Source organism: Arctopsyche grandis, chromosome 3, assembly GCF_051622035.1.
Source record: "Arctopsyche grandis isolate Sample6627 chromosome 3, ASM5162203v2, whole genome shotgun sequence".
NCBI lineage: Eukaryota > Metazoa > Arthropoda > Insecta > Trichoptera > Hydropsychidae > Arctopsyche > Arctopsyche grandis.
The window spans coordinates 17,889,050-17,908,450 of NC_135357.1; the positions used below are offsets into that span (position 1 = coordinate 17,889,050).

A 19,401-nucleotide genomic window follows, 5' to 3' on the forward strand; every position below is an offset into this window, starting at 1 on the left:
ATATGTACAATGTTTGCTATATAATATAGTATAGTATATATAGCAAAAGATAATACAAAGCTACAAAAGCAATTAATTTTTTCAATGTCCTTAATTTAGTTCACTCGCCATTAGGTGGGAAATCCTTTTTAAATCTTCTGTCGGGCGCAATATGGTGTATATAGAGTTTAAGGGCTTTTTGCAAAGAAATGTTATAACATTTATCTGTCTATGTTACTACGCCATCTATTGATATCGCGTCGAAAAATTACTAAATAATAAAATTTACTACTATTGGTTTGAAACTCGGCTACTGCTGGTTTGAAACTCGAAATTAGGTGAATGTGTCATTCGGTATAAAGATATTAGGTGAATTTACCATTAGGTCAATAGATTTTCGGTAAAAGCGTCATTAGTGGAATTGCATTAGGTGAATTGATTTAGGTGTATTGCATTCGACCAATTTACCTGCTCCCGTACACTGTACACTGTACACTGTCGAGTGTAGAGTGTAGCGGTGTGCAGTTGCGAGTGTGTGAGTGCGTGCGCGCCTCTACACAGTTGCGAGCGCGGGTGTGTCGGGTGTCGGACGAGGCGAGGGGATCGGATCGGATCGGATCGGAACGGGACGTCATCGTCGCTGCTGTCGCTGCGGCTGAGCGGGGAGGGGATAAGGGGATAAGGGGACGAGGGGAAGAGGGGACGAGGGGCGAGGAGTGGTGAGAGCGGTGAGAGCGGTGAGCGTAAGGAGCGGTGAGCGCTCGGCGAGACCGTGTCGGGGGGAGATGGGCGTTTGCGCGCGCGGCGCCCCCGCGCCGGGTGTCGCGCGCCCCCCGCGGCCCCCGCGCGCCCTCTGACCGCCGCGCTCTCGCTCTCCGACGCAGACCTGGAGGCGGGGCCGCCGCCCCCCCACAAGAGAACCCGCCGCAGCTCGCCGTCGCTATCGCTGCCGCAGCCGCAGCCATCCACCAACTCGACTACTTCGACGTCCGCGTCCGCGTCCGCGTCCACACCCGCACCCGCATCCGCACCACTTTCGTCCGCGACTGCCCTCGCTGACGACGCGCCACTCGCCAACACCCACACACACACCCACACCAACACCACCAACACCACCACCAACACCAACACTCTCACTCAAACCCAGATGCATCGCAACGGACTGCCGCCGCAGGTCAACGGCGACGAGGCTGGAGGGGGAGGGGGAGGGGGCGGAGGGGGCGCGCAGAGCCCCTCCGCCAACGCCGCCGCCCCCGCGCCCCCACCCGACCGCCTGCAGCTCGACCAGACCAATCAAGAGATAGTCAGGCTCATAGGACAACACCTCAAATCTGTCGGACTCGAGTTAGTATCCGCATCTACCCCGCACCCCCCACCCCCCGCTCCCTCTCCCCCCCCCCATACCCCGCTCCGCCTCCCCCTCTCTTCCTGCGCTTATATAAATAAAACTTGACACACTTCTCCATGAGGAATTTGCGCCTTCAACCCAGACAAAGGGCCACTCCAAACGATTTGACACTGTCATCTGTGATGCTTCGCCAGCTGTCTCTTTGTCGAAGATACGTGCGTGTATAGTCATTCGGCAGATCGTTTCGAGTTTGTTTGAATGCACTCGCCTTTGTTGTTGAAATGTTGCAAATCATCGTTTTGGACAAAGCGCACTCTGTTGCACTTTATTCCTTCTAAATATATCCTTTGTTCACCTTTGAAATTGGAACGCGTTTGAATCCAATATTGAATCGGCATATTCGATTATTTTCATCATCAGTAAAATATACAAAATGTCGAATTTTAAAAATTTTATTTCTCACATTTATTGCTAATTAAGTGTGCATGAAAACTGTCATTTCATATAATGGCTTATTGATATTTAATTTTGTTTTTGTTTTCTTCTCGTATTACGAATATTCTAAAATAAAAGAAAAAATATTTTCAAATAATATAATAAAAAAAAATTACTTTCTATGTTTCGAAAGTACGACATGTTCAAAATTGTAATGCTTTTCATTTTATTCGATTAGACGAAGTGCCGCCCAGCTGATGGAAGAATCCGGATGTCATTTGGAGCATCCCGCTGCTGCGACGTTTCGACAACACGTTCTCCAAGGTGACTGGACGAAGGCCGACCACGACTTGCAACAATTACACGAGCTTCTAGAAAACGACGTAGATGCTAATAGTCTTGTGGTAATTCCACCGTCGTACACCGTCAATAAACATTTGAAACCGAATGGATTTTTTGTACATGTGAATGAATTGTTTCAGGAGATGAAGTTTTTATTGTTAGAGCAAAAGTACTTGGAATATTTAGAGGCGGGTAGAGCTTTGGATGCTTTACATGTCTTACGAAACGAATTGACCCCGTTGCAGCATCACACGCCGCGTGTACACCAATTATCTTCCTATATGATGTGTTCTGACAATCGTGATTTGTATCATAGGACTAAATGGTGCGATTTTACTGTGAAATTTTGTGATGGATAGTGAGCTCCGGTTTTTCAACATTAAATTTGTGCTTTATAGGACTGGAGCGGGAGCTGTGTCAAGAGGCCGGGTATTAGAACGTGTGCAGAATCACTTGCCTGCACGCGTTATGTTACCTCCGGCGAGACTGATGGCATTGCTCGGCCAGGCTTTGGCTTTGCAAGCACAGCGTTGTCGGTATCACACTAGCGCTCCTACGAGTCCATCTCCGCTTCACACTACCTTACTTCAAGATCACAACTGCCCTAGAGAGCGTTTCCCTATGCACCCCATTCAAGTGTGTATATACAAATTTTGTTTTATCAATTTGATTTAATCATTATTACCGTTCGATTCGTTTCGATTTTCAGATATTAAATGATCATTGTGATGAAGTTTGGTTTTGTAAATTTTCACCTGATGGGTTAAAACTTGCCACCGGTTCCAAGGACACAACTGTTATAATATGGGATGTCGATCCACAAACGCTCAGACTTACTCAAAGGTTAAACTCGAGTTTATTTCATCTTTTTAAATGAAACTTTTTTCTAATTCGACTAAAATATTGCATCTTTTCTTATTATTGCAGAAAAACTTTGGAGGGACATTTATTTGGAGCGTCATTTTTGGCTTGGAGTCCAAACTCAAATTATCTTATCGTAGTAGGTCCTGAAGATTGCCATGAACTTTGGATATGGAATATGGAGGTCAAATTACGATTTTATCTCTGTGTATACATATATGTATGTAATTATGGTAATTTATTTTGTAATGAACTTCTTTTTAGACTGATGAACTTGCTTTCAAAATGTCCCATTCTAGAGATGATAGTTTAACTGCGGTTGCTTGGCATCGTGATGGTAATAAATTTGTTACAGGTGGAATGCGTGGACAATTTTATCAATGTAATTTGGAGGTACATAATGACATTTCATTATTTTACGTCTTATCAGGCAATTGTGTGCTTTATTATAATATTTAATGCTTTGTTTAGGGCACAATTTTGTACAGTTGGGAAGGTGTTAGAGTAAATGCCTTGGCATGTCCTGCTGACGGTCGAACAGTTCTAGCTGCAGATACACATCATAGAGTACGATCTTATGACTTTGAAGATCTCACAGATAGTAATTTGTAGGTGTCGATGAAACTTTCATCAGATTGTCGTTATAAACAGTATTATTTTAATTTTTACCATTTTATAGAATTCAGGAAGAGCACCCCGTAATGGCTTTTAATTTGAATCCTTCTGGTACTTTAGCATTATTAAACGTGGCTACCCAAGGTGTTAATTTATGGGATATTAGTGCACGTGCGCTTGTTCGAAGATACAGAGGCCTTAGTCAAGGACATTTTACTATTCATAGTTGTTTTGGAGGTGCCAATCAGGACTTTATTGCTAGTGGTAGCGAAGATAACAAGGTATTTACTAGGTTAGAATAATTTTTGTTTTTGTAATCGATAACAATATATAAATTTATTTAAATTCGTGTTGCAGGTTTATATTTGGCATATACGTGGAGAGGAGCCTATTGCGACATTATCCGGTCACAGTCGTACAGTTAACTGTGTTAGTTGGAATCCTGTATATCATGGACTTTTGGCAAGTGCTTCTGATGATTGTACTGTACGATTATGGGGTCCAGCTTCTGCCGCTATACATGACTGATACTTCTAACGCCATTAGAATTAAATATCTCTCATCGAAAATAATCATTATGAAATAAGTGATGAAAATTTGAAGTGTACTTTATTATATAAAAAAAAAAACTATAAAATCTATATATATATATAGTGTACGAACTATAAAATGAATTAATTTATAAAAATTATGATAATGAGTATATGAATATTAATTTTATGACTATGCCAAATTAAAATATGACATATTTCAACAGTGAAAATTTTTAGTTACGTTAAAATCCAATACTAAAAATGCATATTTTTTTTGTTCGGCCCTAAATTTACTTTTATTTTTTATCAATTTCATATTTAGTGACATATGTAGGTAGGTATTTTGTTTTATTGTTACGATAAGACAATTTTATTGTTTGCTTTGATTGACTACTGAAACATCTCATGTAGTAAGGGAAACTAACATTATATATTTTAAATTGGGTATTTTTAATGCTATGTTATGTGTAATTTACATATATAATTATAAAATATTTTGGTGATATCACTTAGACTCACAATGTCTGTCATAATATGAGAATATGCTGCACGAACGGTTCCATTCTATAACGAGCTATTTATTACAAAATTTAAGTCTGCAACTTCCTGTAATTTCATTTTTCAAGACAATTTAAAATAAATATTTTGCAATGTGTAATGTGAAAGAGTTGGCTATCGAATTTTATGTCTGTCGTGGAATGTTTTGTCCATCTTGTGAAATATATCGCAATAAATGAACATTGAGTTTCAATGGAGGTTTGATGTGGTGTTGAAGGTAATGAAGGTAGTTACATTTGTAGCATATATGAAGTTGGAATAATATCTCATATATGTATTATATGTATGTAGTTTTAGTTAATTTTATTTGTGAGTTTTCTGATCACTATTGAAATAATGTGCATATAAATAAAAGTTCATATATTTGATGACAATATAAATGTTTATTTTTTACAATAATTACCAACTTCGTCTATGGTTTGGAATAAAGTGGACCATGGATTTTTTTTTATTTTCATTTTTATGTGTGCGTTTTGGTATTTCGCTTGAAAGAGTAATTACATATAAAGTTTTGGTAGTATAATGGACGCAATATAGAAATTAATTAGGATAAAATCTAAACCTTACAATACTGCAAGTATATTGTATTTTACACTAGCTTCACAGATATGTACATAGGTCATTATATTTTATACAGATAATTCATTTCCTTTTAGTAAAAATATGTGATTGGGCATCGATATCGCATATAGGGTTGGCATTTGGAAACAACCAATTTAACGATCAAACGAAAAATATCAGAATTAGAGAAATCGTTGAATATGGAATACTTTTTAAATGTTGAGGATTTAGTTTTATAGCCGAGAGAAGAATGCATATTTGAATGATTAAGTTGGCATGCTTGATTGATTAATTTAATGATGAGGTTGGTAGCATGTAATGTGACGCCAAGTATTTATAAAAACCGTTTTAAACCACCTAACAAGTCTCATTTTCTGTACCGCTATAATGTTTTCTGATAAGAAGATTCTACAATATTATCTACAGAGAAGTTTCATCGGTTATGATATGTACAATGAAAATGCTTTTAGAGCATCTGTCCACTATTCAAAGAAATTCTAGCGAGTTTGAGACAATACTAAATTATATTATAACAGCTATAAATCGTCTCTAAAGGCGAAAATATCTACGAATTAGCTCAACTATGGAAATGTATGTATTAAGGTCTGTTCATACCTATCCAGCACGACCCGTATTCTGCAGGTGTCCTGCAAGTGCGGATAGTACTCTTTGGTACATTATATGGACGTATGCATACTCCATTCGCGCATCCGCATTTACGCATTCATGCGCGTCCATATAGAATGTACTAAACAATACTGTCCGTACTTGCAGGATTCGGTTCGTGCTGGATAGGTATGAATAGACCTTTATTGGTCAATAATTTTAAATATATTATGTCAAGTATATTTTTGGTAATTTTTTACCGAGGAACAAAATTTACCCTTTTTACGAGTGCGAATGATAATATAAATTACGCCTTCATGAGATATAAATAGTGTAAATATATTCAACAAATTAAAATAGCATTTTTGGAGAAAATGAGTTATGGATGATTTTAATGGTGCTATTGCCACAAATGTCAGTTTTAACTGTCAGGTTTAGCGTAAACTTGGTTTATTATCATAGTCGTATATATATCGTACGTCATCATATATGTTTCATATTTTACACGATTTAAATGTATCAATGTAATTTTTCATTATTTTTTAGGTGCAAAAATGGTGATATACGGTGTTTACATCGTAAGCAAGTCTGGTGGTTTGATATTTCATCAAGAGCATAATATGCCCCGTGTGGAAACTGAGAAAACTTTTAGCTATCCATTAGATTTGCAATTATCTCAAGACAATAAAAAGATTGTCGTTGCTTTTGGTCAACGTGATAATATAAATGGTTTGTATCGTATTGTAAAACTGACATTTCCACTACAAAAACAGAGTTTTATTAGCCAATGGTCTTTCAGTCGGACATGTATTGCTCGCGGTGAATGGAGTGCCAGTTATAGAGAAACAAACAGAGGATGGACGTGATGTTTTAGAAATATTGGAAAAGAAAGAAAACTATCCATTGAATCTTAAATTCGGTCGTCCAAAAATGACCACCAATGAAAAAATATTTTTAGCTAGTATGTTTTATCCATTGTTTGCTATCGCTAGTCAACTGAGTCCAGAGCCTAAAAGCTCAGGAATAGAAACATTGGAGGCAGATACTTTCAAATTATATTGTTTTCAAACATTAACAGGTGAATTGATAAAAAAATTAACGGAGGCTGTAAATTTAATCATATTTGTAGTTTTAGTAATTAAAATGAATTTAATCTTGTAGGTGTGAAATTTATGGTCGTGACAGAACCGAGTCAACCAGGCATGGATATTATATTGAGAAGAATATATGAACTTTACTCTGATTATGCATTGAAAAATCCGTTTTATTCACTTGAAATGCCCATTAGATGTGAATTATTTGAAACCAATTTACAAACCATGATTGAAACGGTAGAAAAATCTGGAATTGCAAGTGTTTAACTTATGATACATACGAAAACTTGTATATTTTTATTATTTTTAAGGCATATATGAGTATCATGTATTTAGGAAATTATACATATTATATTCGAAGATAATTAAACATACTATCACTGTAAGAAATAAAATTGATTAAAAATTTAAATGTTTCTTAAAAAAAAATATATTTTTAATTTTTATTCCCCAACCTTTTTACAATACTGAAATTGAATATTATTGTAAGTATTTATTTATGTATTATATTAAGTTTTAATCCCAGCTGAAAACAAATAAGTAGACATGTTAGAATGTGTTCAGTAATTATATAAATGTTATCTTGTCGTACTTACTGAAAAACGGTACATGATTGATCGATAATTACTGTGCCATAGTTTTAGTAATACCATCACTAACGCGCACTGTCCTCACGGAAGTGTCCTGTATCCGCTGTGACGTCAGGTTCCAGGAATGCTTGCGAGTAGATATTATTCATCGAGATTTTCCTCATGCGATTCTCAGAGCGTCTTCTCGTGCTTCTGGCGATGGATTGCATCCTAAGTGTGCTCCAATACTCCTTAACTCCAAAAACCCGGTTCTTCAATGGCGCGTGTGGGAAATATGCGGACAACAATTAACGGTTCACATGAAAGGGCAACATTCCTATAACACTGAGTGTAAAACGACAATTTAAAATTATCATATTTTGAGCTAGATTTACTTCGTTTCCATGTACATACATAAGAAGTGCATTAAATTTCCCATTTTATTCGCTGCCGAAGAAGAATCAAATTGAATTCGATAACGCCGAAAGTGTTTCCGAGAAGATCTTTTCTAACCAGATTGCCCAAGGCTAGGAAGTTGCGGTTGGAAAATGTTCTAAATTTGGAGTTCGGATGTGTAATTATGAATTGAAAGATTGCGACTTTTCCAAGAACTCGAAAGTGATTATTTTACGAATGTATCACAATAGCACATGTACTTAAAAATACATAAGTACATATGTACATTGTCATTATATATAAAATGGTTTTGAATTATTGTTGATATTTTTATAATCTTTTGAAGTAAACATCCGGGAAAATCATAAAAATAAACCAGCCAACAATAATTCGCTGCCATTTAGGATTTAAAAGTTTTTATTTTAATTTTATTACATTTAAATAAATGTTAGCATATATGTACATACATACATATATAGGTATTCATTATGTATGTATGTACATTTGTAAAAACATACGCGTATATGTAAAAGGTGACCTCTGCTGAAAGCTTAGCTTGGCGTCAAATAATTTAACAATCCATTAAGAACGGGCGTCTGGTGAACATCTTTTTAAATAATTCCAATATCAACCAAGTCACTTTATGTTGACTTCTGCGAATTTCGTCTACGATTTCATACGCAAATCTTGCGAATGACAAAAATAAAAAAGCAATGTAGCATTTACTTGATGGCGTATCTTCTTTTTTAGATACGTCCCCAACGATGGATTTCAACCAATCAAACAGTTTAAAAGAAACACCCAGAAATTTTGTGTGGCGAATGGGAGGTCTCCTTTTTTTCTGTCAATTCTATTAATAAAAAATTTGACGCGATTGCAAAAAAACTGGCAGGGAAATCTTACAGGATGTACCAAATATATTGCCAAAATTTCAATATCGATCTCAATTTGGTTAATAATATGTTTCATTAATTTAAACTCATATTTATAAGACATTTTATAACATTCGATAAAAAATTTAAGCAATGTACATATTTAAAATCGACGTTTTTACAACATGTCGTCGAAGCTTTTGCTTATATACGTACGAAGAGCTTTCATATTAGTACGTTGATTTTATGATTACGATATTGAAATAGAGTTGAAGGTTACATACTTCAATATCAATGATATGTGTATGTAAATTTCGCATGATACGATCTTTTTGATTGTATAATTAATTTTTAACCAGTAATTGATTTTTTTGAGTCATCGATTTGCATAGACTATTTGAAATGTCGCATCAGGATCCACTAATTCCGTTGATCATTGTTCAGTTTAGTTGTCCATCCGTTTCAATCATATTTGTATATTTAATACACGGTTCGTACAAATTTAGAATGTTAGTGTTAAAATGAGTCAAGAGTTGATCTAAACAAAAATCGACAAACAATTTTTTAACGAACCGCTTCATATTTATAATTAGTTAGATGTTATAAAAAGTGTTTCAATTTGTACACTTATAGAAATAGCTGCATGAACTGGAAAATTTTCAGCTGTATTTTATCCTTCTTGTGGTCCATAGAAGTAATTTATAAATGTTTGGGAAAACCCTATTACGTGACGGATAGAAAAATACATTGTGACACATTGTATGTATGTAGCATAACAACTAGTTATTTGCATATCAAATTTGACAGCGTTTAAAAAAAATTGAAATTGAATAACAATCTATTGAAAATTTATTTAATTTAAACCAGCAGCATGGACTAGTGGTTAGCATATCTTGCTATGGTCAGTGTTCAAATCAGACTGATTGCTGCTGGTCAGACCTTAGTTTGTGACCAGGTTGGTCGTTTCTTATCAGAGTTTGCCAACTTTTCTGATTTTCATTGAAACGATTCCTGCAAAATTGGCTTTCCCTCCCCATTTCTCTCGCAAAATCTTGAGTTATTATTTTATATCTCAAGGTTCGCTGGATTTCTCTCCATAGATGTCTCTGTGGATGATTATTGTACAAAAATTCGTATTGTATAAATATTTGTTGATCGCCTTGTATAGGTATACGATGTTTGCAATGCACTTTGCTATGTTTGATCATAGATGTTATGTATAATTTCGAATTATGTAATAATTATACATATAATTTGGTGATTCTTGATCTGTATAGTACACTCGTCGCATTGGAGCGATCTGTAATGACGAGTGTACATAGATTGATTGAATAAAATAAAAATTAATTCATTAATTAATTAATTTGTCTATTTTTCTTTTATATTGTTTATATGTAGGTAGTTTCTACCATTTTTAATCAATTAAATGTAAATATTAAATTAAATATATTTAAAAGTTATTTGAAAAAAATTCGACCACATGCGAATCGAACACACGACCGACACATTTCTTTTCTTTTTTTATTTATTTAATAACTTCACATTCCAACACCCATGCGATGACATGTCATCGGGTACAATACTAGTTGAACTGTAAATTCAATAAAAAACAACTTGAATATTAAAAATAGCTCGTTTATGTATGCAAATATATAATTTATATAGCGATTGAACGTAATGATTAAACTCACATTGATTTGAAAAAATAAATATACAAATTTTACGGGTCTACCTCACGGGCTCGAATGTGAAACGTCCGAAAACGCAAATATCGGAAAGCAAAGATCGAAAATCGAAAGATCTTAGGTCGAAAGATAAAAAAAGGGTACATGGTAAACGGTACATACTCACGTATATACTCACTTAATTTGCGCGAGCAGGATACAACAGGAACAAGAGGAACAGGCTTTTCCTCCCGTAATCTGCGCGCGCACATTCATACGGGAGGAAAAGCCTGTTCCTCTTATTCCTGTTGTATCCTGCTCGCGCAAATTAAGTGAGTATGTACCGTTTACCATGCACCCTTTTTTATCTTTCGACTTAAGATCTTTCGATTTTCGATCTTTGCCTTCCGATATTTGCGTTTTCGGGCGTTTCGCATTCGGGCCCGTGACGTAGACCGAAATTTTACGCCACATAATGATTTTCCAGAAGGACGTTTATTTATTTATATTTTTTTTTAGATTTACTTATTTATAATTGATTGGTAAAAAAATATAAATGAATGAGCTGTGTGTTTGATAAACAAGACGGCAAAAAGGGGTGTGTGTTTCTAAGCATATAATTTTAATGTATCGTGGAATCTCGGTGTGTACCTACCTATGCTGCACGAGTGTTAATGTACATTTCGTGGAAATTTCACGTGAAATCGTATCGTAATGTTTGCTTTTCAATTTTCATTCATGAATCACGGTCGGTTTGCCGCCAAAAAGCGACCAGGTAGTGCAGGGGGGGGTCTTCGGGTGATTCAGGTGATGCGTGACTCAGTACTAACCGCGAATTGTTTGAATCGCCTGTCAGTTTCTGCACAGTTAGCTACCAGGGCGAACGGGTGCCACCGTCGCTAAATCGCGAAAATAGTGAAATAAGAGTGAATAAATAATTAATATCATATATAATTTTACACGAAGGTATGACAATACGGTGCGAAAAAGTGCAATTTTAGTGTTAAAAAGTGTTGATTTAATTTTTTTTAAAACTACGTAAGTTTATGTGAATAAAGCAATTAATATCAAAGTTCAATTCGTTCAGGATTTATGTATAAAAAACTGAAATTTCATTCAGTTATAAAATACGAATAAAAATGAAGCGTTTTAATGAAAACATAAAACATACTCTTAATTTATAATTTTATTCATGTACGTGTGCATGTGAACAGTTAAATTCGAATATAATATTTTTTTATTGTGCAATTTTAAATTTGATTTATAATATAATGTACGTTTACAGTGTAAACAACAAATTGAAAAAAAATAAACATTTAATTTTTTTGACTTGAAGCATTTATTAAATTTTTAATGATTTAAATTTTGGTTATAGGTGTATTATTGATGTGTATCTAATATATAATTTCGAAAGAGACTTTGTATGTATACATATATTTAAGGTTTGGGTGATAGAATCCGTAACATTAAATTTAATAAAAAAAACAAATGAATATTCAAATAGATTTTAATAAAATAAAACTATTCAAATAAATTTTAATAAAATGTTTACTATTAGATTAGCCATGTTTAAGCGGTTTATATTACAAATACCGAGTATATAATTGTATTCAACTTTTCTATATATGTACATATATATGTAGTACACTAATGTTTTTACCCAGCTTCGTTCGGTATTAGTAAAATAAACCGCTTACACATGGCCAATCTAATAGTAAACGTTTTATTAAATTTATTTGAATATTCATTTGTTTTTCTTCGTATCAACAATATGTAGTTACATACAAAGTCTCTTTTGAAATTATATATTAGATATATTATTTTTCCCGCATTCTTATGTTTATACGTTTTATATAAAAATATTTCAATTGTTTCAAGCATAACATGTTTATATTTTATAAGAATTTAAAAATAAATTTGTGAAATTTTGTCATAGCATATGACTTTCTCATTATTCAAGTTTTGATCTTTCAAATGACGGAAATGAACTTATTTCCAAACTCATTGGAAAACTTAAATCTTTGTTTATTTAATGATAATTTTCGAACAGTTTTCATATCGATATGAAATTATAAAGAACGTTACTTGCTTGAACTTGTTATCTCCACGTGTGGTGTTTGTAGTGCAGGTGTCAAGCACGTGTAATAAAATTGGTGGTGCATTAAATTTCAGCATCTGCAGCCGTTGTAGCGGAACAGGAAATCGGATGAACATTATTTTTTTTTAATTTTTCGGTGAATCAGTGTGTATATTGGTTACTCACCGGTGTCTGCGAACAAATGTGTCCGCCAGTGGGTCGCGTACTGGTGTTTTTATGGAGTTTCGAGTGACGGATGAATCAGTCGAGTCTGATGATCAGCGGCCAGCAATGGCAGCATGGAGCGTGGCTCCTCAGAGACGGCCGAAGACTCAGCCGCACCTGACGAGGAGCCCACAGGAGATCACATGCAGGAGCTGCTGCTGTTGGAGCCGCTGTGGGCCGGCACCACCACCACCCACCACCAACATCACCATCTCCACCACCTGCCGACTATCGATGATGCTGAAGACCTATTCGCCGACTTGACCGACGTCTACGACGACAACTCTTCAGCGGCCCTCTGCTCCAGTGTCGAGACTGGGGTGGAGTCGTGTGATTTGACCACTCCTGGAGATGGACAGTCCAGCAAAGATGCCGGCGGCAGTGTCGACAGTGAACAAGACGATGCTGGGAGCGATGTCGAGGACCAAAACGAAATGGTCATGGTGCCTTCAGGTGAAAATTTCGTGTCACTTATTTAATAAATGTTTGAAAATTGCTTCGATAGCGAACTTCGAAGAATCAATAGATTGGTTAACATAATATTTGTGCATCGAAGGACATGCTTCAATTCTTGGTAGGCTTAAATGTATTTCTAAAGATTTTCCTCGTTCGACCAAATGTGCAATTCAGCGTTGACGAATATTGATTGCAATCAAATTTTAAACAGGTGTATTATAAATGTAATTAAAATCATATTGATTATTTTTAAATGGCTAAAAAGTATGAATAAATTGTACGAAAAAAATTAAGGAAATTAATGAAGTGAAAACAGTTTCATGAAAATACATAATACATAATGTGTTTATATATATCTTTGATAACTTTCGTTCTGTTCTAACTAAAACTTTTTCCAGTTATAAAATAAATATGCGAGAAATCGGTGTAATTTCTACTTTTTGAAATTTGAGTTTATTTTATGAGATAATTTTTGATGCTGCGGAAATAACTGTTTTAAAAGAAATGTTTTCGAAGACGATTAATTGTCTACAAATCATTTGAATTTAAAGTTTATAGTTTAAAAATCTTGAAAGTCAAATTTTGTACTCTTTAATCTGCTTATTAGTTCATTTTCTTATTTATCTGTGGTTAATACCATTGTGTTAGTTGTATAGATATCTATAACTAGAAAAAATACATATACGTATGAATGTATGTATGTATATAAATAGCACATATTAATATGTACATATATATATATATATATATATATATATATATATATATATATATATATATATATATATATATATATATATATATATGTATATATAGTAGTGATTTTAAAATATTCATATAAACAAAATGTTTAAAATTTATTTAAATGTAGCTCAAAAGCCTTAGATATCTGTATGATATTATTAGAAGTTTAAATTCCAAACACCAAGTGACCTGTGATTATGTTTTATTTACTATGAAAGTCATAAATCATCAGAAGGATTTTATTTGCACATAATAAAATGTATACTAATTTAGATAGCAACTTAAATATAAATTTTTGATGTATAACAAACGATTTTCCCGACGGAAAGTGGTTGATAGTTTAAGTTCGTAATTGAATTGTTTTGATAATTATAGGTTGACATTTGATTGTAGATCCTTGGGAATGGAAGTCACAGCATGTACGATCGTGGTTATCGTGGTCCACACGACAGTGGGGGCTTCGGCCTGCACCCTCGCCTTCTCAGTTTCCCGAAGATGGTCCTGCGCTGTGCGCCCTGCGCGGGCCTGCACTCCGAACTGCAGCCGGCTCACCGAGAGCTGCTCGTCTTCTTCGGAGACACCTCAAACTGTTGAGGCATAGTGCTACAGGAAGACCCTTGTCACCCGATTCCACCGCAGGTTCAGATTCTGATACGGACGCTGATCCCGACGCAGATTTATCTGCAACCAAAGGTATGCATCTCTTGAATTCTATGAAACTTGTAAAAATGTAAAAAAAAACATGAAATTAAATTTATTTTATTGCAAGTATTGGTATTGTATATAATATATGATTACAGTGTAGTTGAGTTAGAGAGTATAAAACTATTTTTTAAGTTCAATTATATCTCAGACAGCCTAGGAATGTCTCGAATCAAGCATTTAAGTTATATATTACCTGTTGTTTTACCCGGCTTCGCTCAGTATTTGTAATATAAACGGCTTAAACATGGCGAATTTAATAGTAAATATTCATTTGTTTTTTTATTAAATTTATCTGAATCGAAAAAAATATAATATTCAACCAATTGAATTGTCGGCATAGAAACGAAGTTCTCAACCAACAATACTTACATAAATAAAAAGTCTCTTTCGAAATTATATGTATATTAAGATAATAAAAAATAAAAATTGTCGTGATTCCCGTAACTTATGTATAATCGTTAAATTATGCACATAGAAAATGTAAGTGTACAATTACAAAAAACGTATTTTTACTTTATCTATATGTATACTATGTATGTACGTAGTAATAATAGATTAAGTTTGTGATCATACAAAAATTCGACTTCGAGATTTTTTATTTATATATTGTTACAAATTCTTTCAAATTCTTCTTTTATTCGTTAGTAAGTTTGGGATTTTCCAATTTTACTGCATCGCGTCATGACGATGCAATATGGCAAGGTCAATATGTAAATTTTCATTGAAGTGAAAATTTCTTATGTGAATCATATAAGAATTCTGGAAAATCATTTCATTTTCCATTGAAATTTAGTTACTTTCTGATTCAGTATGTAATTTTAAATAGATGATTTAGTAGAAAATAATATTTAAAGATTTTTTTATACATACATATGTATATGTTACAGTCAAATTGTATTTACTAGTAGCAATATATTATGATTAGTTAAAATATGTTTCATCTATCCCACGCAGTTATTTCATATGATCATTTCATATGATGAATCAATCAATATGTATGTATACTTCGGAATACAAATTCCGTTTCTTTCATTCACTTTTTGAATTTGATTCACAGAAAATAGGCTTTAAATGTGACCTGATTTTGATATACAGCTTTTCGTGAAAACGTCATTTAACTAGTAGTTGAGTCGAAAAGTCACATTTTTATTTTGAACACATTCTTCATTCAAGGTCATTGTTGGATGAAAATCATCTCCATAATTCATAATAGTAAGTAATATTGACACATTCTTGAATCCTAAAGCATTCTGTAAACGGAAAACGGATTATTTCGTACATTGCAATCGCGCACACGACAATCGTCGATATTGAATATCTGGCACTCGTTAGTAGGATAGTTCGCGTGGAATTTTAGATGGATGGAATTTTCCGGTGCCCGAAGTTCAGTAATCGATATTTGAGTGACGCATGCAGGATCGCTTTGTGCGCAATAATCACCGAACCTCTGTAAACAACTCTCAAAGCTAATGTATAATTACTGGGGAGCATCGGTGAAACCGTATTTTTATCTGTAGAAACATATATCTACTATTATTGTAGTTATTTTTTATTCGAATAAGAATAATCTAAAAGTCAGTTAAAATATATTACAACTGGTTATATACTTTGTCGATAACTGATATACATACGTATTTACATTTAATTTATGTATGTATATGTAGATACATTAAATATTGTTTATCTCGTGATGCATAAATTGAGAACATTTGATTTAAAATTATCGTCTTATCTTTGGGTAATAATTTCTTGGAAATCCTTGAAATTTGGAGAGAGGCAAAGCGTCAGACCGAAGGACATTTAACAGATACTGGTGACAAATTCGTCAAGAAAATGACAACCGTCCTCGCAGTTTCTCTAATTTCAGATAGTCAAGTCACAGTCGGAGTATGACGACGTGTTTCGCCCCGCAAACTCTTCTAATTTTGATCTTTTGAGTAACGGAAATTCCCAGAAGTTACGCCGACGTTTCAATGAATGGAAAACAATTCGTAGGTGGCGCCTCAAATGAACAAACGAAATAAATTAAACCGGCTCTTGGGTACACGAAGAGCGCACCGAAAGATGTTTCTGTTATGACTCTTTTATATATTGTATTATAGTTTCCGAGAAATTGATGATATATCGTGTTTTGTGTATACTTGAATTAATGATGTTTGAATGCTTGTTTTTCGATTTATTATTTCGAAAGCGACATGTGCGATCTTACCATTATATGTACGTTGCGTGTGATTCACCTTCCGGTTTATCTTTTATGAATGAAAATTATCTGGATATACTCATTATACTAGTGAGTCTATCTCAAATCTTAATGTTGCGCTGCGATGAAACATAGAAGACAGTCATCGCATGAGCAACTGCACTCGTTCCGGGGAATTTAATTTCGAACAAAAAAGTCTTATTGAGTTATTATGTACGACCTAAAATCAACAGTGTTGCATAACTGTTTGCTTCTAAATATTTGTTTAGTGAAATGCACTCATATTAATTCAAATTTTATAGTGATTTTGATTTTTAAATGCTTTTTATTATGGTTGTGGCTATTTGCAGGTACTATATCTGCGACAGGCGCAAAGCTTTCTGCGCATGCGCGTGAACTTATAATCCGATTATAATTTCTTACATTTAATGTATGCTAGACTTGTTTAATCAATCGTTCATTATACACGAGGCAAATTTCACACGTTATTATAATAGATTTATATCATTTAGCTAGTTAGCAGCTTGTACTTGTATGTAGGTATTATACGTTGTATATGATAATAATTTTCTAATAATTAATAATATTAACTAATTTGGATTATATTTTTTACTCTACGTCACTTTACGAGTTTGAACTAAATTTTAAGAGGCTTAAAACAAAATTTTAACAGTAAACATGCTGACAGTGACAGTTCACGCGCATGCTCAGAAGGCTTTGCGCCTGTCGCAGATGCAGTACCTGCAAATAGCCAATAATTCGCAGATATAGTACCTGCAAATAGCCAATAATTTGCAGATATAGTACCTGCAAAGAGCCACAACCTTTTATTATTTTAAATTATGTTTACAATACATCTTATATCTATTTTAATAGCTACTGATCTACTGATCATTTTCTATTTTACAATTTTAATTTAATTTTGTTAGTAATCATAGTATTATATTATTACAATGTTAATGTATAGCATAATAGGAAAAATAGCTCAAAAACCTATTTACAATTCTTATAAATGCTCATAATACATCTAATACATAATATTAATTAAAGACTCTCTAAAGTCGATGACCTAAAGCAGATTGTGTTTAGGTAATCTGTTTTTATACCTGAAGGGTGTAGACATTTTGTTGTAATCACCGAGACTCTTCACAAATGTGTTATTATGGTTATTAGTAGAGGTAGGACCGGAATCGTGCCGTTTATTGTTCAATTGTTGTAAATCCTTCGGTTCGGCAAACCTTTAACAATGCATTTACAACATTTGAACAATATACAGCCCCCTCAGGGTCCGGGCTTTAGTTATTAGTGATTCTGACATAGAATCTACTGGTTAGTTTATTAGAAATGTCTGTAATAAACGGATTATTATTTATGCCATGCTTTTGTTCAAGTTAGTATAAATGGGTGTATTATAAAATATTTTTAGGGATTTATTTTTTATTATTTGGAGCTTGGAAAGGTATAGTGATTTTAAATATATATATACTAGTATTTTTACCCGGCTTCGCTCGGTATTTGTAATATAAACCGCTTAAACATGACTAATCTAATAGTAAACATCTTGTTAAATTTATTTGAATAGTTTTATTTTATTTTAATTTATTTGAATATTCATTTGCTTTTTTATTAAATTGAACGTCAAGGATTTTACGAACCAAACAAACATACATACAAAGTCTCTTTCAAAATTATATATTAGATTAAGTGCTTAGTTCATTTTTATTGAAATATATTGACATACAAATTTCTTCTTTATAAAGCTTGATACTGTTATGAATTGTATTGCAAATGACTCTACAGTGTATTATAAATAGAATTTAACCATTGAAAAAAAAAATACAGGAAACCAATAAAATTTTCTGAGTAATGGTCTGTTCTGAGAAACCAATCTAATGATTTGGCTATTGGATATTTATGTATATGTATTATATTTAATGTTAGGACATACTATCAGCTTACTATATTATGGTGTTAATGTATGATAAAAAGTTGGAAGCATCTGTTCGTTAGTTAGCGAATGAGTAACAAATGATTCGAGGAACACTAATATATTTAATTGAGTATAAGCGTTTTAACATGTTGCCTTTCCACGTTCATATCGACAATTCTAACTGAAAGATGAAAGTATATAACGGAAGCTGTTGGTCATTGACGGATCTAAAGTTTTATTGCGCGACTTTCGAGATCATGAATGAAAGGCAACCTGCTTTTTCCGTGACTCATCAGTAGACTACGGATACAGACCGTACTTTTTCCAGGAATCGGGGCGGTTTGGCTCTATTTACAAAGCTAGAGTGCAAAAAAAACCGGTTCGGTGAACCTTTAACAAAGCATTTACAACAATTGAACAATAAACGACGCGCTTTGGGTCCGGAGTCTACTCATTAGTGTTATATCGTGCACTTTGGATTAATGTATTTTTGGTATGTTGTATAGGAAAAATTAGTGTATATGATCTTTAGTTAATTATATCTGTTATGTAGTTTGCTGTTTTGCGTTTGATTCCGTTAATAACGATGAACAGGTGTGAATAATTGGTCATGTTTTTATTATGTATGTAA

At 33.8% G+C, this 19,401-nt stretch overlaps 3 protein-coding genes across 4 annotated transcripts in view; all 3 read left to right on the forward strand.

The window, feature by feature from the left end:
• The first annotated feature begins 559 nt into the window (after positions 1-559).
• LOC143909682 (WD repeat-containing protein 26) lies at positions 560-5,046 on the forward strand. 2 transcript variants are annotated; one of them, XM_077427776.1, is made up of 10 exons: positions 560-1,323; positions 2,001-2,166; positions 2,245-2,429; positions 2,503-2,740; positions 2,814-2,947; positions 3,032-3,149; positions 3,230-3,358; positions 3,437-3,573; positions 3,645-3,861; positions 3,938-5,046. In XM_077427776.1, the coding sequence occupies exons 1-10, from the start codon at positions 1,127-1,129 to the stop codon at positions 4,106-4,108; spliced, it is 1,692 nt and encodes a 563-aa protein (XP_077283902.1). In that variant the 5' UTR covers positions 560-1,126; the 3' UTR covers positions 4,109-5,046. The 2 variants fall into 2 exon arrangements, with proteins under 2 accessions (XP_077283902.1, XP_077283903.1); XM_077427777.1 differs by lacking the exon at positions 560-1,323 and adding an exon at positions 1,410-1,542.
• Positions 5,047-6,225: 1,179 nt separating this feature from the next.
• Trs23 (trafficking protein particle complex subunit 4-like protein Trs23) lies at positions 6,226-7,353 on the forward strand. Its single transcript, XM_077427783.1, has 4 exons — positions 6,226-6,313; positions 6,385-6,567; positions 6,638-6,916; positions 7,000-7,353. Exons 2-4 carry the CDS (start codon positions 6,393-6,395, stop codon positions 7,197-7,199), a joined length of 654 nt encoding a protein of 217 aa, XP_077283909.1. The 5' UTR covers positions 6,226-6,313; positions 6,385-6,392; the 3' UTR covers positions 7,200-7,353.
• Positions 7,354-7,478: 125 nt separating this feature from the next.
• The window catches only part of LOC143909139 (DNA-binding protein D-ETS-6-like), a 32,332-nt gene continuing 20,409 nt past the window's right edge, over positions 7,479-19,401 (forward strand). Inside the window, exons 1-3 of the mRNA XM_077427040.1 lie at positions 7,479-7,495; positions 7,698-7,852; positions 14,329-14,628. Of these exons, the coding sequence (XP_077283166.1) occupies positions 7,479-7,495; positions 7,698-7,852; positions 14,329-14,628 (472 nt within the window). The remainder of the gene's footprint in view (positions 7,496-7,697; positions 7,853-14,328; positions 14,629-19,401) is intronic.

What these genes read in the sequence shown, in the direction of transcription:
- LOC143909682 (XM_077427776.1), top strand. Translation starts at nt 1,127, where the DNA reads ATGCATCGCAACGGACTGCCGCCGCAGGTCAACGGCGACGAGGCTGGA. An exon ending in TCCCTATGCACCCCATTCAA is followed by an intron (nt 2,741 to 2,813) that starts GTGTGTATATAC and finishes TTCGATTTTCAG; the next exon opens with ATATTAAATGATCATTGTGA. An exon ending in ACGCTCAGACTTACTCAAAG is followed by an intron (nt 2,948 to 3,031) that starts GTTAAACTCGAG and finishes TTATTATTGCAG; the next exon opens with AAAAACTTTGGAGGGACATT.
- Trs23 (XM_077427783.1), top strand. Translation starts at nt 6,393, where the DNA reads ATGGTGATATACGGTGTTTACATCGTAAGCAAGTCTGGTGGTTTGATA. An exon ending in TCAACGTGATAATATAAATG is followed by an intron (nt 6,568 to 6,637) that starts GTTTGTATCGTA and finishes ATGGTCTTTCAG; the next exon opens with TCGGACATGTATTGCTCGCG. An exon ending in TTGTTTTCAAACATTAACAG is followed by an intron (nt 6,917 to 6,999) that starts GTGAATTGATAA and finishes TTAATCTTGTAG; the next exon opens with GTGTGAAATTTATGGTCGTG.